A 20000-nucleotide genomic window follows, 5' to 3' on the forward strand; every position below is an offset into this window, starting at 1 on the left:
ATATTTATTTAATTTTATTTAACAAATGAGAAATGTTAAGTCAACTTGTTGGCAAATGTCCCGAAGTCAAGGATTGTGTACATTGGCGCAAGAGTGTGTTTACATACACGCTTATAAACCAATTATACTTAATAAGCCGACAATGCTCATGTAAAGACCTCTTTTCTTTTTTTATTACAGTAATGTCAAAATCGGCTTTAGAATAAACCGATCAACACCACTTGATTGTTGGCCTTTGTAAACACATTAACCTGCATTCCATCGACTAAAAGTAGTGCTTGTGTGATGTTTATCAGAAAAGCTGATTTATGTGCATTCAGCCAGTGGAAGTATTTAGGGAAGGGGGGAAATGTACTGCCTACACTGAAGTTGTTGAAATGTGTTCTCAACTCTTGTAGCTGAAGTAGATGTGATAAAGTCAAAATGCCAGTGGTGGAAAGAGTACAAAAAAAAAATACTCTATTAAATGTACTATTATTCGGTTGAAATGATACTCAAATGCTAACAATAAATAGTACTTCAGTAGAATATACCCAAGACTACTTAAACTACTCTAAATGAGTACTATAAAAAAGTACGCTAAAGTAGTATGTATTCCTAGTGGTATTTAATCAGTTATAATCTACCGTTGAATCAGATTGGATGTCTGTGTAGAACTGTAGATACAAAAAAACACTTTTTTACCATGTTGATGGAGTATAGACAGACACATGCAAATTGTGTTTGGAATTAAAAACGCTTAATACATATAGTCTTAAAGTAAATAAATTTATTAAAGCTTAGCTATTTTAAACCTGTATAAACCACATGATATTCTCTCAAATTTAAACTAGTCAGCATGAGGGTTGTCTTTCTGAACCTAAAAGTGATCAAATGTAAGATAATTAATATAAACCCAGCTTGATTTTTAGGGCTGGGCAATTTGGCCTAAAATCAAGATCTTGGGTAATTGAACATTTGAACTTGATTACAATTAATGAAAATTATTTAATTAATTAATTAATTAATTTATTTATTTATTTTTGTTTATTTATTTTTTAGTTATTTATTTATTTTTATTTTTATTTTTTTGCCATCACAGTTCACTGACAAGTTTTGGATAGTAAATATACTCACATATTACAAGTGAGAGATGGGTGCATTACTTGATTTTAAAATAATTAAAGCAAACGCACACTACTATGATAATTTATTTAACATCAACGTTGATTGACTGAAATTAAAACACATGTTGCCTAAAACCAACAGTCAATTTTTTCTTATAAAAAGTGAAAATAAATAACTTTCACTTTTGGAAACAAAATAAATTATTTTCAATGATTTTTTCATATTAAAAGTATAAAATAACTCTTGCATATCTTGTAAATAATATTTGAAACAGTGCATTTCTTTCCTCTTCTGTACACAAATATTTTAATGTAAATAATAATTATAATGTAATGGATAATATGCCATCTTAAGGCATCCCTGGTGCAGCTTCCAGTCATCGTCGGTGAAGTGCAAAGTAAGGCTCAAGAATGGGTCCATCGTCCTACTTGACCAGAGATCAGATTTTGCTGCAAAGTGACCGTGAAAGTAGAAATCAGCCACAGCCTTTAACAGAGCGCGGTCACAAAGGGAAAGTAATGGAAAAAATCGTTCTGGAAAAATTTGATCGATTACAGGTTCTGAATGTTATTTTGATAACTTTGATTAATCGCCCTGTCCTAGTAACATTACAGATATTAATAAAGAAAAGTGGATACTTTTCTGGCCTTTATTGCTTAAAACCACAGTCACATTAAAAGTATGAATGTAAAAATCCAATATACCAACACATAATGTCTTTACTTTGGGTCCTGAAACCCCCCTCTTACAGTTTAAGTCTACCCCAGAATGTTTTTGAAAAATGCTACATGATGGGCGTGGAATGCTGTGAGCAGAGAGAGGAGTGGGCGTGGCCAGCAGAGCAGGGTGAATAAATGTCTGTTGGCTCACAAAATCAGACTAAAAAAACATAACGCATAAGGAGACGCATGATTTTAAAGTTTACAAAGTTATAATGCATGAAATAAACAGCAAGTAATTTAATGCCCTGCTACATATACGATAGGTTATTTGTAATTTCATATCATATATATACACATATCCCTTTGTTATATCATTATAAAGAGAGTTATGTCTATATGAACACCATAAATGAGAAGGACTTCTCTCCTCCTGAATCCCCGGGTCTGAATGCAGACAGAGTAGATAGTGGTGCAGCAGGTCTTTTGCCCTATCTATTTCAACCAATATCCCTGCCGTTATTTTGTAAGATTTTAAACATAGACGAAAACAGCAAGATGGATAGGCGATGTGTCTGAATAGTAACAAACTCAACTGATAAAACACAAAGTCCGCCATTCTCCAATTCTCATACAGATCTCCCAACAAAAATGCTTGCTGCACACAAACAGCTTTGCTGTATCGGCCCTGACAGCATTGCGGGGAAAAACCAAACAACAAAGCGTATGGAACATGAAAACAATCACATACGACGCTTCATGAATAGCTAAATACTGTATACCGTCTCACAGCTTGGCAGGTCTGTCAATGGAAAGCACGTGCAGCATGAATAATTAAGAAGCAAGGTCTTCTCATAGGGTAATAAAACTCAGTCTATGAATACTAATGAGAAACCGACACGTAATCACTGAATAGGCAGATACAGTAGCTCTACGTCACTGATTTTGATCCCGCCCCAATAATGATTTTAAACCTGTGAGATGAAATTAGCTGACAAAATCTCAAAATTATCTAGTTTTATACACAATTAAAGCTGACAGGTGCTAAGGTTGCTTAACTGGTGCTTAACTGATGCTCAACGCACACAAATCTGTTAAAATCCTCAAAAAATAATCAAAAATAAATCAAAAAATAAACAATACGAGAACTGTGATATTTTTTTAAAGCTGTTGTCTGTTAAATGAAGAGGGCTTTTTTAACTGCACAAATATTCTCATAATGAACAACATATTGTCAAAACAACATGAATTATTGCAGCTTTAGTTATTGTAACAGAAGCTAGTATCATAGATCAGCTGACTTTCTGTGTATCCAGAATATGAGGTGTCATTTCTTTAACACACACAGGCATGTTGGCATTGGTGGTTTACGAGGATTCTTCATAAGCGTAATGCATTTTATACAGTAAAAAAAACAAATAAAACATATATTATGTGGGCCTACCCCTCCCCTACCTCTACACCCAGCCCTCACCAGAAACCTGAATATGAAAAGACCCCATTTAATATGATTTTTAATTGTTTTGAATCACTGGAACATATGACATGTCATTGTAAACCACCACAAAACATACAGATTTATTTTTAAATTCATTTAGACTGACATTGTCTTAGAGGCACTTAAATAAACAAAGCATTCTAACATGTATGTTTTGCATATGCTTTTAAGTTAATCATGTTGTAACTTAATTTTATACATTACGCAAGCAGTTTAACACAATATATGTTAAATGGACTCATAAGGTTAATTTGATTCAGCTTAAAAATTGAAGGCAACCAGGGGTTTGTTTTTTACAGTGCATAAACCCTGTTTTGCGTCCACGATCTGATAAATGTTGGTGCACAATATTGAAAAGAATATTTGTTGTTATTTATTAGAGTATTTTTAATATTTCAATTAAAAAAACACTATACAGCATTATTATTCAAAATAATCTAATCAAAACAACCCCTTACAGTATATTCAGCTTGAATTATCAAGATAAAAAAAATCCTGATTGTACAGTAGCATCTCTAGTAATATAGTTCATCTGTAGAGTTGTCAAAATGGGGACTTTGAGAATAATTTAAAAACATTTAAAAGACAAAATTTACATTTAAAAGATGAAATTTAGCCTTTTATTTTTTATCATAATTGTTTTGCTGGATATGAGCAAAGTGTCAACAAAACCACAGCCACTATGAAGCACAGAAGATTTCACAAAGCACGAAAATAAGTGAAGTTTCACCAACTAATCGTGGCTGGTTTCTCATCTGCCAATCAGAATAATCCAAACTCACTTAGACAGCCTGTCTAGTATTATCTTCATCTATAGATGAATAGATGTTCCTTATCTTTATTTATTTGAAGAATCCCCCATCCACCCCATCTCCGCCTTTTCCTCCTTTACCAGGGGGAGCTCTCAAGAACTACCTGATCTCGTAGCCCCTTACATGCTTATCAACCTGGTGGAAGCCCTGGGTTGAATTATCTCCGAGGTTAGAGTCCTCTCCCAGGACAGCATGCCAAACCTGCTAATATTATCAAGCAATATCGAAGTGTGAACTCTTGAAATAAAATAAACAACCATTTCAGAAAAAAAAAAACATTATGTGAATGTGGTACAAAACACATCTGAGAACATGTAACAATAAGTTGTTCAGTCCTAACCTTTTCTCCTGAAAACAAAGTTTAACCTTTCAGTGAAATGCACCATCGTTCACCACCTTAATGCATGTTAATATAATATGTGTTTTTTAATTTAGCTCATTTATTACAGGAATAACTACAAATATAATGCTTTTGGTGTTTGAGTTTAACCAGACTTTGAAGATGACCTTTAAATCTGTCAATGGACAAACTCTGACAAACTCACAACTTTATTGTTTCTTAAGTTTTGTACACTAAAAATGCTGGGTTGTTTTAACCAAACTTTGGGTTAAATATGGAAAAACCTAACTGTTCAGTTAAAAAATTAAATATGAATCAACCCAGCTTTTTTAGTGTATGCATGTTTTGTAAATTTGTGCATTTCTACGGGCCAATTCTCCTGGCGTTCTGCTTGATTTCATTCATGAGCACTGAGCACCGAAGGAGACATCATTATTTTCTGCAGACCTGCTTTTCCTCTGAATTTATAAAATATCTGTGATGCACTTGAAGCGTTTGATTAAGACATAAAACAGATCGAATTTGAACCGAGGATGGTTTTCCCTGCAATCTCCCTCACTTCCAGCATCAGAATTCAGCTCTTTTTCTCAGAATTACAGCCGCTTCAGCTGCCAGTGCAAATATGGAGCTTTTGTATTCATAGTTTGCAAACAGAGCAAAATGAATTCCCTCAATGTGAGTAATGTGCTATGTAAATGAGAGATATTTCAGTGCTCGCTTAAAGAACTACTGTAGGCATACTGTATTGTAATATACTGTACGATTTAGTTTTTCTTCATTTTGGGCTTGATGAATAGGACCTCGTAATCCATTATGATTCAGTTATACCGTATTTTTTTAACTCAACACATTTATTTTACTTCACCACCGCTCGTTTTAGATGATGTTATATTCATGTTTTCATGCAAATCAGTGTGCAAGTCAGTTCAACTCAAGTCTCAGTCGTTTCTGGTGTGTGTTTTGAGATATTAAAGTTTTTTTATTTATTTATTTTATTCCTGTAAGGACTAAAAATGTGACTAGATAAGAGGATGAGCTGAGTTTCTGGGTTTTTTTTTGCATTTATAATCTTTCTACTAAGTTCTGGAACGATGCTTCTTACTTTGTATTTATGATTTTTCTCTTTCTTTTTCCACAGGTGATCCCAAGTCAGGTAAGAATGCTTTTCTTGTCTCTCTCAGTTTTCATAATTCATCTTCAACCTTCGTCCCCTGAGAACACAGGGTTTGCTGAAAGTTGCTTGATGCGCATGTATTCTTCATAGTCACTGAAGTTTGCTTGATACAACAATTTTGGATTTTCAATGATAACAGAATACCAGAATGTTGAATTGAAATTGTAGGTGACAAATACCCAGCCTCAAAACATAACTAAATTGAAAAAAGGGGGTTTATTAAAAACACTGAATGACACTTTGGTGTAAACAAATGTGAGCATATCACTTCTCTGTGCTCCATGAAATAAATCATTTTGTATATTACATGGTAAGACACAAGTTATACTTAAATTATTCAAAATGGTCAATTGTTATTTATTTATTTATTGATTTATTGATTTATTTATTTATTTTTTATTTGTTTAAAACATTTTACAGTAAAAATATAAAAATTGTTTATAAAATTTTACCCATTGCTTATACCTACACAATGACATTTTAGAAAGGAAACTTATTATTATTATTATCAGTATTATTTGTATTATTATAGTATTATTATTTATATGTTTTGTCATTTATTTATGTCTTCATTTATTTGTTCTTACTTAAAATTTTACAAATAAAATGTAAAAATTGTTTATAAAATTGTATTGCATTTACAATTGTATTATATTGTTTATATAATTGTCTATTGCTTTTACCTATACAATGATATTTTAGAAAATAAACAGTTTATTATTATAATTATTTAATAATGATAATAATAATAATAATAATAATAATAATACAAATTCTAATTGTTTAATAAAAATATTTCTTGTTAGATGTTGGTCCATTAGAATTTGTTTAATAATAATAATAATAATAATAATAATAATAATAATAATAATAATAATAATAATAATAATAATAATAATAATAATAATTTTTGATTATTATTATTATTATTATTATTATTTATTATTATTATTATTATTATTATTATTATTATTATTATTATTATTATTATTATTATTATTATTATTATTAGTAGTAGTAGTAGTAGTAGTAGTAGTAGTAGTATTATTATCGGTGTTATTTATTTATTTATTTATTTATTTATTTATTTATTTATTTATTTATTTATTTATTAACTGCTGAGACAGGTTCTATAATTTGAAAGACCATATGGTGTTGGATGTTGGTCCATTGAGATTTGTTAAATAATATTTGTCTATTGGAATTTGTTAAATAATAATAATAATAAAAATAATAATAATAATAAAAAAAAAAATAATAATAATAATAATAAAATTATTAGTATTATAATCATTTTAAATATTATTATTATTTATTACTGTGAGAAATGCATTCTGCTGTACAAAGCAATATATCCATATTTCAATCATATTTTTAAATTATTCTACATTTTTCTATTGACTGGTTGTTGTGACTTGTTTATTTATGTAATTTGGAAACTTATAATATTCCATGTTATGCTGTAATGCATGTAATGCTTTCAAGACTTGTTTGTGTGATTCCACTAAAGGTTTTCAGCATCACGGATGGTTCAACTTTTTAATACATTCTATAATCCATTTAGGGTGTGCAAAGTGAGAAATAGATCTTTCTGATCCATCATGTTGTCGGTTTCACATCAGTTTGGGTTATATACACTCCAGAATAGTGGTGAACTTCACATCCTCTCAAGCACAGAAATGGACAGAAACACGGTGCATTTGAAAAAACAACAATTACCAGTATTATAGTACAATACAGTGTTCAGCATGTATCCATTCAAGCTTCACAAGCCATTTTGCTTTGAGATGGTAACAAACATGTGGCTCGCCATTAACATTTAGACCCACTTTTTGTCTTTTCTTTAAATCCACAACATTTTTTTTTTTTATAGAAACAGAGGAAACGCTTGGTCGCTCATATGAATTGAATGGTAATGTCCTGAACACAGCTTGCCTTTATCTGTCTATTACATCCGAACAGACAGCTCCAGCTTTGAAGTGCTCGGAAAGCTTTTAGAAAATTCAACGCTCCTACATATGTTTCCATTTAGACAACGACACACACCAAAAAAGCTGTATTTGAGGTGATTTTTCACATCCGCACTGATATAACCACATTTTACCATTCCAGGCAAAATACATTCCAGCGCGTTTCGTCACGCTGTATTTCGTGAGCTTAGTCACATTGGTGCGTTTAATTACAGAACTGTATCACACATCTGAACTGAGCGAATCCTTCCCGCCAGGTGACTCAAGATGAAAGACCAAGCACTTTATAAAATAACACTTTCAGTGATTTGACAGACATTTTCAAGGGATGCATTAGCCATTAGCTACAGCAGTTAAATGCACACACTTTCTACCTCCTCTACAGTATTAATGCCAGATTTGCAAGTGAATCCTGTAGTTCAGCTGTGTTTGAGTTTTTGAGTAATATATACACATGGATTACATGTGTACAATTGGTTTTTACAATATTATTGTTTGTGTGCGTGTGTGTGTGTGTGTGTTTGTGTGCATATGTGCACATTATTATGATACCATCTCTATACTATTACTATCCTATGCTGTTTTAGTAGTAGTGGGAATAGTTTTTTGTTGTGATTATTATTATTTGTTATTATTATTAATTTTATTATTATTATTATTATTGTTATTATTATTATTATTATTATTATTATTATTATTATTATTATTATTATTATTATTATTATTATTATTATTGTTATTATTATTGTTATTATTATTATTAGTTGGAATAGTAGTACTAGCAATAGGGTATATGCCGAAGCATGCTAATAGGACTTTGAATTTGCAAGTAACCTGGGTGAAGCGCTTCCGGTCAATTGTATGCCAATGCAAAAATCGGTGCATTTAAGGTCATTTTTTTTTCAAAATCAGCTATCTCCACTAGCTGAGTGATATCTGATATAAAGTGGGTCTCAGATTGTACACGAAGCACTGCATTAAATAACATTACCCCCGCCATATCTTTATAATATGAGCATTTATTTTACCCCATTATATTCAATGGAGCTTCTGTGTGAGCCTGCCGATTCTGACGGTCGTGTGCGAGTAAACAGCTTTTTGTCTCGTTTTACGCTTGAACAATTAAATGAATGCCAAAGTTTATTTAACTGAATGTATTTTACTTACATTACAACATCAATGCTGTAAAAGGAACCGTATAAAATGGAAAAAAACTCACAATAACAGGTCACCGGAAGTTTATCAGTATGGGAAAAATACTAGCTCGGCGTATACCCTATTGTTGTAGAAGTAGTAGTAAGAGTAGTATTAGTAGTAACATGAGGATGAATGTAGAGTTGTGCATTCCTGCGGGAGCCACAGGATCTGACCAGATTTCTTGTGGCACGGCCGAATAAAATACGGTAGAAGTCGGTAACTCTGGTGTAATTTAAATGGGAACAGCATATTTGTGATTTCCTCATTCTTATTGACCACCGGGACAGCCAGTGCTCACGACTGTTACACATGCTAAACACATGACCAGTGTTTTCTGCACATGCTTTTTTTTTACATAATGGTCCTCAGAGCAGACTTTACCAATATGAGAGAGCAAAGTGAAGATGCGCTGTCTTTCAGTTTGCATTAGAAAACATCAACATCTGGCAAGTCTAATGTATGAGAGTCTTTTTCATATGTCATAGACACAAATGGAAAAAAAAACCCTTTGCACGATGTGATAATACCTTAAAGTTTTACCCTTTAGCAGAAAACTTGAACCTCAGTTTTAAGGCAGCACTCATGTCTCATTACAAAGGTCGGGTAGAAAATTATTCTAAGCGGGCAGCGGGTGAGCAAAAGCTGAATATACAGCGGGATCAGTCGAGTGTGGAATAAAACCTTGCGGGAGCGGGACTAAAAAGTTAGTCCCGCGCAGACCTCTAGATTAATGTATGTATGTCCTTACATAAATGTCATATTGGTGAAAACGCTCTTCATCCAAACTGTCATTTTTATTGAGTTCTAGAAAAGCAATCTCAGTCCACATTATACAGCCTAAATGCACGATACTATTTCACCATTCACACTCACTGGCATGTGCATGTTTTGCCATACTAGGATCTGCATTATCAGTGCATTGGTTGATTAATGGTCATATGAGAAGTGCTTAACAAATCAGATAACAATAAGCAATAGTCCAGAAGACTAGTCAGAGAGTGATTGTGGATAGCCACACCTGAATTTTCATAAGTGTGCAATTTATTCTGTCTATACTGAAATGGACACCAGGGTTTCCAAACAAAAAATGGGGGTTTAATGTTTTCAAAATGCTCAAATTTTGTGTGTTAGTGATGCCGGAGCATTTTGGATGCCAGACGCAACCATAACAAATGCGTTTTGAAACAAAAATGCACTAATGTGAACAGCAGTTTAGTCATGTGAGCTTTTACCTTTCAGAACAACTTTGTGCGTGTAAAAATGAAACACTCGAAATTACATAAAACTCCAAAGGTAACGTGGATAGCCTGGTGACACAAATGACGTTTATCGACCTATGTGCCTTAACATGTAAAATGGGATCATGAAAGGAACATTCAAAAAGCAACTCAAGTAAACACTTCAATCATATTATTGTCTTATTCAGATTAAGGCAAATAATTTGATTACTGATGTCCCTGTAAACAGAATTTGAAATTCAATGACTATATGCATCAATCATAAATAGGGCCTGAAAGAATCTCCGGACATTTTTTGCTATTTCTGCACAGAATTTTGTAAAAAAATCTGCAAACTTATGTGCAATGATTTAGCGAGTATCGTAACTAAAAAAATTATACATTTTTAACTTTAATTTATGAGTTTACAATGCAAATCCAGTTAGATCTACAGTACTTATTTGGTAAATAAAGCAAATCTTTCATATAATATATCAACTAAAAGACAGAAAATATTACTTTACAAACTGTATTGTAAATAAATCAAATGAACGTTTTCATATTAGTCAATAAAATTACTGAAATTAATTTAAAAAACGAATAAATTTACACAAGTTAATAAATAGAGTCAATGATTGGCTAAAAATCTGCAGAAATCGGTGGATCTCTGTGCGCAGATTCCATGTAGGCCTAGTCATAATCAGTAAATGAAATGAGCATGTAAACGAATAATTCACTTTAACAATGAATAAAGGGCAATAGACGAGTTTTAAAATTGGTGAATGAGCAAACAGTGCCAAAAAAAAAAACACAAATGGAAATATTAGAATAAACTATTGTACATTACACAGTTTCAAGCTGTCAAACAGCAAAATAGCAAACTTGTTACGGAAAATCTCTTTACACAATGTATCCTCCAGCCTGGAGTGAAGGCAGTGAGTACAATAACAACAATTTGGGGCAAGTCTGTAATTTTATGGAAAAATATGCGAGTGGCGCGGCAGGATTTTGAGCAGTTTCCGGAGTGGCAGCTGTTTTTTTTTTCTGCTGGTGTGTGTTCACTCATAAAACAATGTGCTTCGACTTCACAACACATCCATTTGTGTGCCAGATATTGTTTATTAATTGGAATATCTCAAATTGTATTGTGTAACTACATATTTAGCGTTAAGGTAACATTTAGGTTATCTGTTATGTACAGTTTACTGAGGGAGCTTTCACAGCTACAGCAAACGCTTCGCTGTTGTCATGTTTAGCCATCTTAAAAAATTGCTTAGGTAAGGCCGATGGTTAAGATGTTTCTTATCACGCTCTTAAAGAAATCCCTTGCCTCAGGGCTTTTTTACCTCTTCATAGAGACGCTGAAGTCAGACCACTTAAGAGTTTTTATACAACCTGACCCTGATTCATAAAAAAAATTAAAATAAATCAATCAATTGCCAGCACATTGCATTAAAAATCATGCATTCGTGAGCTGAAAATAGCAATCAAGTGGGATATGGGGTTATTTGGGTCTTGGAAGTAGTAATTGGAATTTAAGCTATATTGTGGCTTTGTTTACCTCTGATTATTCTATTTTATAGGTTGCTAATTAAGTTTTGGAGGTGTCCTGAAATGTATTTACATGCATCTAAGAACAGCAAAGTGAAAAAAAACCCAATTGAAAAAGTTCTTCTACTAAACCCATACTTTCTGGGAACATATTCTGCTCTTATTGGTCAGATGACCCAGTGAGTTGTGAGGGTTTACTGTTTAAAGTGCATGTTGGAAACAAGACACCAATTACCACATGGCCATTTTTAGCTGAGGTTTCATCATTCCTCAGTTATAGTACACACTGCAAGACAGTAATGATGTGTTCATTGTAACCTAACACAACATATAACACCAGTCCAAGTCAAGCAATGAAACATTTTACTTGCTAGTTGATCAATCAAAATGACCAATCAAAGTAAAATATCAAAATTGTTCAGATTACCAAATTCAAGCTGGGTTTAATTATTTGATACTAAAAAATATTTGTAATACTTTTTTTTTTTTGCACAAACGAAACTATTTAAAACTATATAAATGTATGCAAAACATTACAAAGCCTTTGTGATTGTCTTAGAATTTCCACAGCATTCATTTGTCGCACTAATTGTTGTGGTAATACACAAATATAGCTCAGTCCAAATTGAAGGTTTATTAATAAGCATGTTGAAGATTAGCAATCATCAGCTTCTCCTTGTTGACGTACTGAACTGAGTGTAGTGCAGCCTCTACATTGACATCCATTCAAAAAGACAACATGCTCTCCTGTCAAATACAATCGGTAGTAATAATGGAAATCGTCTCCTAAAAATGCCATGTCATGATGGTAATTATAACATATCAGTATATAATTTGTCAATAGTAAAATTCCTGTACCTTGTCATGCTAGTATGGGGTAAATGTTTCTCATTGACAGTTTTGAGTTTGCCTGGCACTTTTTTCCTCAAATGTTTTGGAAATTCTGCAATTATGAGCATGGATTGGAAAAAAAGTTGGCTCTTAATTGCCTCCTGTGGCTTTGGCAGAGCCTTAAACAGGCGTACGTTGTATAAGCAGCGCTCATCAGATGTCTCACAGGAGCTTTCCAGTCGTGTTGTTCTGTTCTAACAGTTCAAAATAAGACTTCCTTCTTATAAGGCAAAAGTTCACTGAAAGATTGAACAAAGGAGCTTTAATAAAGTATTAAAAAGGCTATCTATATTATTCCATTTTATGTTTGGATTTTAAAGCATTTCACTGTGTGTGACCCTCTTTATGCTATGTTTTGCTAATATTTGAGACTCCCGTTAGAGGAGGGATGTGATAGCGACTACATGTAAAGTGGTAGAACGTACAGTAATTGTGACCCTGAACTACATATCCAGTCATACAGTAAGTGTATTTTTTATCTAGATGTATACATTCTATGAAAGCTGAATAAATACACTTTTCATTGATGTATACTTTGTTAGGATAGGACGATATTTAGGTCAAATAAGTTGTTAAATAGTTGAAAAGGGGTTTACAAAAATTCTAAATATTGAGAAAGTTGGTTTCATACTGTATTTGTTTAAGTGAAGTGCTTAGCAATGCACATTACTAATTGAAAATTGAGCTTAGATATACACTCACCGACCACTTTATTAGGTACACCTTACTAGTACCGTGTTGAACCCCTTTTGCCTTCAGAACTGCCTTTAATCCTTCATGACATAGATTCAACAAGGTACTGGAAATATTCCTCAGAGATTTTGATTCATGTTGACATGATAGCATCCCATAGTTGCTGCATATTTTTTGGCTGCACATACATGGTGTGAATCTCCCATTCCACCACATCCCAAATGTGTTCTATTGGTTTGAGATCTGGTGACTGTGGAGGCCATTTGAGTACAGTGAACTCGTTGTCATGTTCAAGAAACCAGTCTGAGATGATTTGCGCTTTAGGATATGGCAAGTTATCCTGCTAAAAGTAACCATCAGAAGATGGGTAGACTGTGGTCATAAAGGGATGGACATGGTCAGCAACAATACTCGGGTAGGCTGGGGCATTGACACGATGTTCAATTGGTACTAATGGGCCCAAAGTGTGCAAAGAAAATATCCCCCACACCATTACACCACCACCACCACCAGCCTGAACTATTAATACAAGGTAAGATGGATCCATGCTTTCATGTTGTTGACGGCAAATTCAGACCCTTCCATCAAAATGTCGCAGCAGAAATCGAGACTCATCAGACCAGGCAACGTTTTTCCAATCTTTTGTTGTCCAAGTTTGATGAGCCTGTCCAAATTGTAGCCTCAGTTTCCTTTTCTTAGCTTACAGGAGTGGCACCTGGTGTGGTCTTCCTTTGCTGTAGCCCATCCGCCTCAAGGTTGGACGTGTTGTGCATTCAGAGATGCTCTTCTGCGCACCTCTGTTGTAACGAGTGGTTATTTGAGTTACAGTTGCCTTTTTATCAGCTCAAACCAGTCTGGCCATTTTTCTCTGACCTCTGGCATCAACAAGGCATTTGTGCCCACAGAACTGCCGCTCACTGGATATTTTCTCTTTTTCGGACCATTCTCTGTAAACCCCAGCAATAGTTGTGCATGAAAATCCCAGTAGATCAGCAGTTTCTGAAATACTCAGACCAGCCTGTCTAGCATTAACAAATATGCCACGTTCAAAGTCACTTAAATGACCTTTCTTACCCATTCTGATGCTCAGTTTTAACTGCAGCAGATCATCTTGACCATATCTACATGCCTTAATGCATTGAGTTGCTGCCATATCATTGGCTGATTAGAAATTTGCGTTTATAAGCAGTTGAACAAGTGTACCTAGTAAAGTGGCCGGTGAGTGTATGTACAGTCTGAAATTTATCTTCATGGAACATGATATTTACCTAATTTTCCAATGATTTCTGGCATACAAGAAAAATCAATAATTTTGACGCATAAAATGTATTTTTGGTTGTTGTCAAAAATAAACCCATGCAACATAAACTGGTTCGTGGTCCAGGGTCATTATATATTAATCACAATCCACCCAATTAACTAGTGTGATGATTTTTGTAAGCCATTTTCATTGATTTCCACAGGTTTGCAGGTGTTAATTTCAAAGATTTCAGGCTCTTAAATTACCATCATAAACACCAAAGCGTGTTTATGATGTAAATAAAACATTTTGCAGCTTTTGCAGTGATTATAACAGAAGTTTTTGTGAAAGTGCATGAACTAGAAAAAAAGTTTTGTCTTCACAGTAAATTACTCTGGATATGATGTTTACAACACAAACCAACTAAAGTGTTTAAGAGTAAAAGTAGGTGTTGCTTGTGAGCAGCCAGTGAAGACCAAAGGCTAACACAAATTCAAAGGTATTACACATTTATAAAAATCGTCTTTTAGAAGATTAAACTATTTTAGGATGTTTCATTTGTGCACATTTTTCCTTAAGACATGACAGACCTTTTACATCCACACACATGCATTACACACAAGCAAGTTAAAGATGGCCTTAAATGAAAGTCTGAATATACCAATGCTTAGCTGAATAAGAAGCGTTCAGCACATGGAAATGGCATACTAAAAGCCTCCAAAATACCTAAAATCCTGGTGAAAATCAGGTCAATTGGAACAAAAGCAGACTGTTACATTGCACACAGGATCATTCATATGCACGCCCCAGGCTGTGTTTGACTGGCAACAACGTTTTCTTGTGAGATTGCAACAATTCTAGTGTTTCCCCTTATTTTTAAGTATCTCAAAGCTTATATTCAACTTGATTTAGAACTTTTATTTTGAAAACAGAAGAGGCACAGAGACTAAAGATCACCACGTGACAAATTTTAAATAGTTTTCTTTACATTTCTAAGCAACATGAGTGTAATAAATCAATGTTTTGATATTTAAAGAGCCCCAATTATGGGTTTTTGAAAATGACCTCCCATGCAGTGTGTAACACAGCAAGTGAAATATGAAATATCTAGCTAAGGCTTAAATTTGAAAGTGCAAAACTATTGATTCATCTATAAAAGAGTCCACTCAGAGTCTGTTCAAATTAATCATCAGGGTTACGAATATTTAGCCGTGTCGCCGTGACATTGATATGGAACTCAAGCCCCTCCCATTTGTTGCGCGCGCAGACCAGGAAAAATTTAAATCCCCGGCCCGCCCTCAAACACTGTAGAGGAAGACAAACACTGTAGCAGATCCTGGCTGAATCATGTCGCGAAAATGCTGTGCTCTGAAGTGTGAGGGAAAGTTAGTATTATTTTCCCTACCCAAAGATGAGGCTGTGAAGAGTCAGTGGTTAAAGTTTATTTTTGCAAAAATACTTCAGCATGATCGCCCCAGCCTTGTGCTGTGTTCCCCTCATTTTTCTGACGAATGCTTCAGCGATCTACACGCTTACAATGGAGGATTCGTCAGCCGTTTGTTAAAGGAAGGATCAGAAAAGACTATTGATGTAAGAGACTTTGTCCGAGCTTGACAGGAACTTCAAAGTACACAGTTCATGGTTCAGCTCCTTCCTCCAAGTGTTCTTAAGTGCAATTAAAATGGTTGCCTCCTTATTTTCTCTAGCTTGCAAATTATGTATTTAATTGTGTATTTTTAAATGTAAGTGGTCCACGTGGCTTGTAGTTTATCTGGTTAACTCTTTATATACTCATATCGTATATTCTTAACCATGTTGAAAACACTAAAACACGTGCCGCTTTGTTTACAGATTTAAATGCGTTTGTGAGCTCATGATCCTCTACCGTTTGTAGTTGCCATGGCCACCGTTAGCTGTTCCTACACATGTGCGGTGGTCAGGTTTAAAATAGTTCATCTTTCTTCACTGTGTGGATTAATATTGAATGTGTGTCATGGTTAAGAATAGAGTATATGCTGGTGTTAATTACATTGGGCTCACACATAAACTCTGTACTCTGACTACTTCAAAATTGTTGATAAGTCATGGTGGGTATTTCTCTCTGTCTCACACTGAATGCAGTCGACCAATCGCAACAAACTGAGTCATTGGACCAATCAGTGCAGATTAGCTTCGTGTTAAGTAGGGGTTTGGGAACAAATGAATCGCCGAACGAATAATATGGGAGTCGTTGGTATAATTAGGTAAACATAAATGCATATTATTAGACAATAAAAAGTGTTTTTTGGCCTTGCATGTATATCAGCCTGTTGTTGAAGACTCCCAAAACCAAAATATGACTTTTTTAATGCATAATAGGGGCTCTTTAAAATACACGGCTTGGTACTTCACGTTTAGTGTGTGATGAACTTTAAGCAGCAGTTCTCAGCTGGTCATCTGTTTACACACTGTACAAAAAGCTGGGGTCCACTCAATCAATTTGTGTTGAGACAACATGAAGGAATTAAGTTAACTTATTTGTTTTTACAAGCTTAAGTGTATTGAACTTAAAACAATTAAGTTGTCCCCCAAAAACTCAAGAAATGTGTTGTTTTAGATAATTTTAACCAAATATTTTGAATAAACAGCAAACGTAATGTTTTGAATGCCACACATCAGAACACAAAATGCAGGATATACGAATTATACATTTATTTTGCCCCAGTCTGAAGAGGTCTGTTTAACTGCAATGTGCATATTGTGTAATCTGGGGGGAGGGGGGTTGTTAAACATGTTATTATACACACACAAAAAACTCCAATCAGGAAGCAACTGTGTTCATCATTTTTTGAGGTCCCCCAATATATTAGCGTTGTGATCTGTGCTATTGGCAACTCATTTCTATATTTGCATGTATTGTGAGAATTCTTGTGCATATTATCTCAATTTGTTAGTGTTTTTTTTTTTTTTTTGCATGTGTTTTTCTTAACTTGTAGCACATTTGAGCTCTCTCAGCCACCATAGATATGAGGTTTTAGTAAGTTTCCTCATCAGTTTTTGCAGTCTCTCAGTCTCTGTGTGAGAAAGAGACAGAGGTTGAGGCCCCAGCACTAATATGTTAAGGGGGAAGGGGGTCTTATCGTCTTTCAGTTGGAGTGGAATAATGAAAAGAGAACTTTGTTTTTAATTAAAGCGGGACCTTTGGGCATGATTAAGGGGCTAGTGATTAATCACCTCTCTGGTCCACTGAAGAGGCTGTGCAGGTCGGGCCCGGAGCCTGCGAACGGGAATGATTTACCCGTGAACCCTCCAGAGAATGTCCCCTGTTTAGATTGCAATGCAGCGGGACACTCTGATGCTGTTTTACATACAGTACGGATATGAAGCAGCATGATATTTTTGGAGTGGATTTCTGCAATTGAAAGGTCAGCAGTGTAATATGAGTGCGTGTGTGTGCGTGCGTATGTGGGATGCAGCGCACGCAGCACCGGCAATGGGAATGGTAATACATCACGGTGAGTTTAGTGGAGAAGCAGAGCCGCTGACTCGATTTTAACACCATTTTTATGTTCAAGAGTAATGTCTGCATTTGAAAAGATACACTGGATGCTTATTTTCAGTAATAAATCTTTGGGGTGTTAGGTTTTCATTTAGGGAATTTCAGAAACTTTACTCCTGAAATTTTGGATTTTGTTAAAAAATATAATAATTTAAAAGACTGGAGAAAGACAAACATGAATCAAACATGAAAAAGTAATGAAAGATTTTTAATGTCATGGATGTGAGTCACTATTTTGTAGAGAAGCGTTAAAATGACAAATTACAGGGGGTAAAAGATGACTTTAAAAGATGACAGCTGCATTATTTTATTGTCACACATTCTGGTATTTACACATTTTAGTATTTTGGTAAAATATTGCTTTATATTCTAATTGTGACACTTTAAAAACAGAGAAAAAATAATGTTGTGTTTTTGTCTTAAATATTGCTAGCCTGCAACTCAGTGTTATATCTTTTTAGGTTTTAGTATTTCTGATTAAACCATATCCGGCTTTAAATGTTAAAAGTACTGTATTAAAAACGAAAAAATAAAAGGATGTCGATATATCTATAATACTGACAGAGCATGCAATGTTTGATTTTACTTATTCATTATTTGTTTGGCATTTAGACTTGTACAGTATGTCATTGAATTATTTTCTTAGACAGAAACAATAGGGTATATGCAGAAGTATGCAGAAGGACTTTTAATTTTCAGTAACCTGGCTCAAGTGCTTCCATTGAACTGTATGCGGTTATAAAAACAGTGAGTTTAAGGTCTGTTTTCTTTAAAAATCAATTATCTTCACTGCCTGATTAATATAGAATATAAAGTGGGCCTCAGAAAGTACAAGAAGCACTGCATTAAATTCCATTTCTCCACACAATGTCTTTAAAATATGACAATTTATTTGACTCCAGTATTTTCAATGGAGTTTCAGCGCCAGCCTGCTGATCCTGACGGCGCTTGTGTGTAAACGGTTTTTCGTCTCGTTTTACGCTTAAACAACTAAATGAATGCTTGGGTCTGTTTGACTGATTATATTTGAATTACATTACAACATCAATGCTGTAAAACAAACCTCATAAAATAAAAAAGTCACATTAACTGTTCACCAGAAGTTTATTGGTATGGGAATGAACACTAGCTGTGCATATACCCCATATATATATATATATATATATATATATATATATATATATATATATATATATATATATATATATATATATATATATATATATATATATATTTTGTACTGTAAACTAATTTCATAGTTTCTCACACATATCTCAAAGAAATGTAGCAATATTTAAAAATTAAAGGGCACCTATGATGAAGATACATTTTTGTAAGCTGTTTGTGTGCGCACTAAAAATACTGGCAGCAGGATTTCTAGCAGTGAACTGTAATTTTACAGTTTTTTACAGTTTTCCAAATTATGGCTTTTCTGTAATTTTATGATAAAATACTGGCAGCAGGGTTTCCAGCAGTGAACCGTAATCTTGCAGTTTCATTACTGTTTTCCAAATTTCAGCTTTTCTGTAATTTAACGGTAAGATACTGGCAGCAGGGTTTCCAGCAGTCAACTGTAATCCTACAATATAATACTGTGTTCTAAATTAAATAATAGTAATGCATTTTTCTAATTACCTATTAAAAACACCTGTTCTTGTGTAAATACACAAAAGGAAATTTTAAGTGGCACCAAATACAGAAGAAAAGAAGAATAAAAAGAAGGGTGTATTATAATGCACAATGTTTATTAATATGCCCCAGCAAATAATTAAATTACTGATAGGGCTGCACGATTAATCAAAAAAAGATCACGATCTCGATTCGACCCTACACATTTTTCTACGATTCAGTCAATTATATTTTTAAGGTCAAGAGAGATAATAAGGCGGCCACAGAAGTAATCACAGCAACATTGACACCTTCAAATGGCGTTAAAAGCGTCACATACTGTATTTATAAGGTATAATTCACCCAAAATGTCATTTCTGTCTTCATGTAATGTATCCGCGGTCGCGAAATTGCAGGTGAGCTGAAGCACTGTTTGTTTAATGCCTAGAATGTGCGCGTGCATGCAAATGACGCCTACTTTAGTTAACACAACCTGCATAGGCTG

The 20000-nt window shown here is 34.0% G+C and overlaps 1 protein-coding gene across 4 annotated transcripts in view; it reads left to right on the forward strand.

The window, feature by feature from the left end:
* The window catches only part of nrxn2a (neurexin 2a), a 564692-nt gene that overhangs the window by 19076 nt on the left and 525616 nt on the right, over window positions 1–20000 (forward strand). For all 4 annotated transcript variants that reach the window (XM_056446759.1, XM_056446762.1, XM_056446760.1 and 1 more), the window contains exon 2: window positions 5555–5569. In XM_056446759.1, coding sequence (XP_056302734.1) covers window positions 5555–5569 — 15 coding nt within the window. The remainder of the gene's footprint in view (window positions 1–5554; window positions 5570–20000) is intronic.

This window comes from Danio aesculapii, chromosome 21 (assembly GCF_903798145.1).
Source record: "Danio aesculapii chromosome 21, fDanAes4.1, whole genome shotgun sequence".
Classification (NCBI taxonomy): Eukaryota; Metazoa; Chordata; class Actinopteri; order Cypriniformes; family Danionidae; genus Danio; species Danio aesculapii.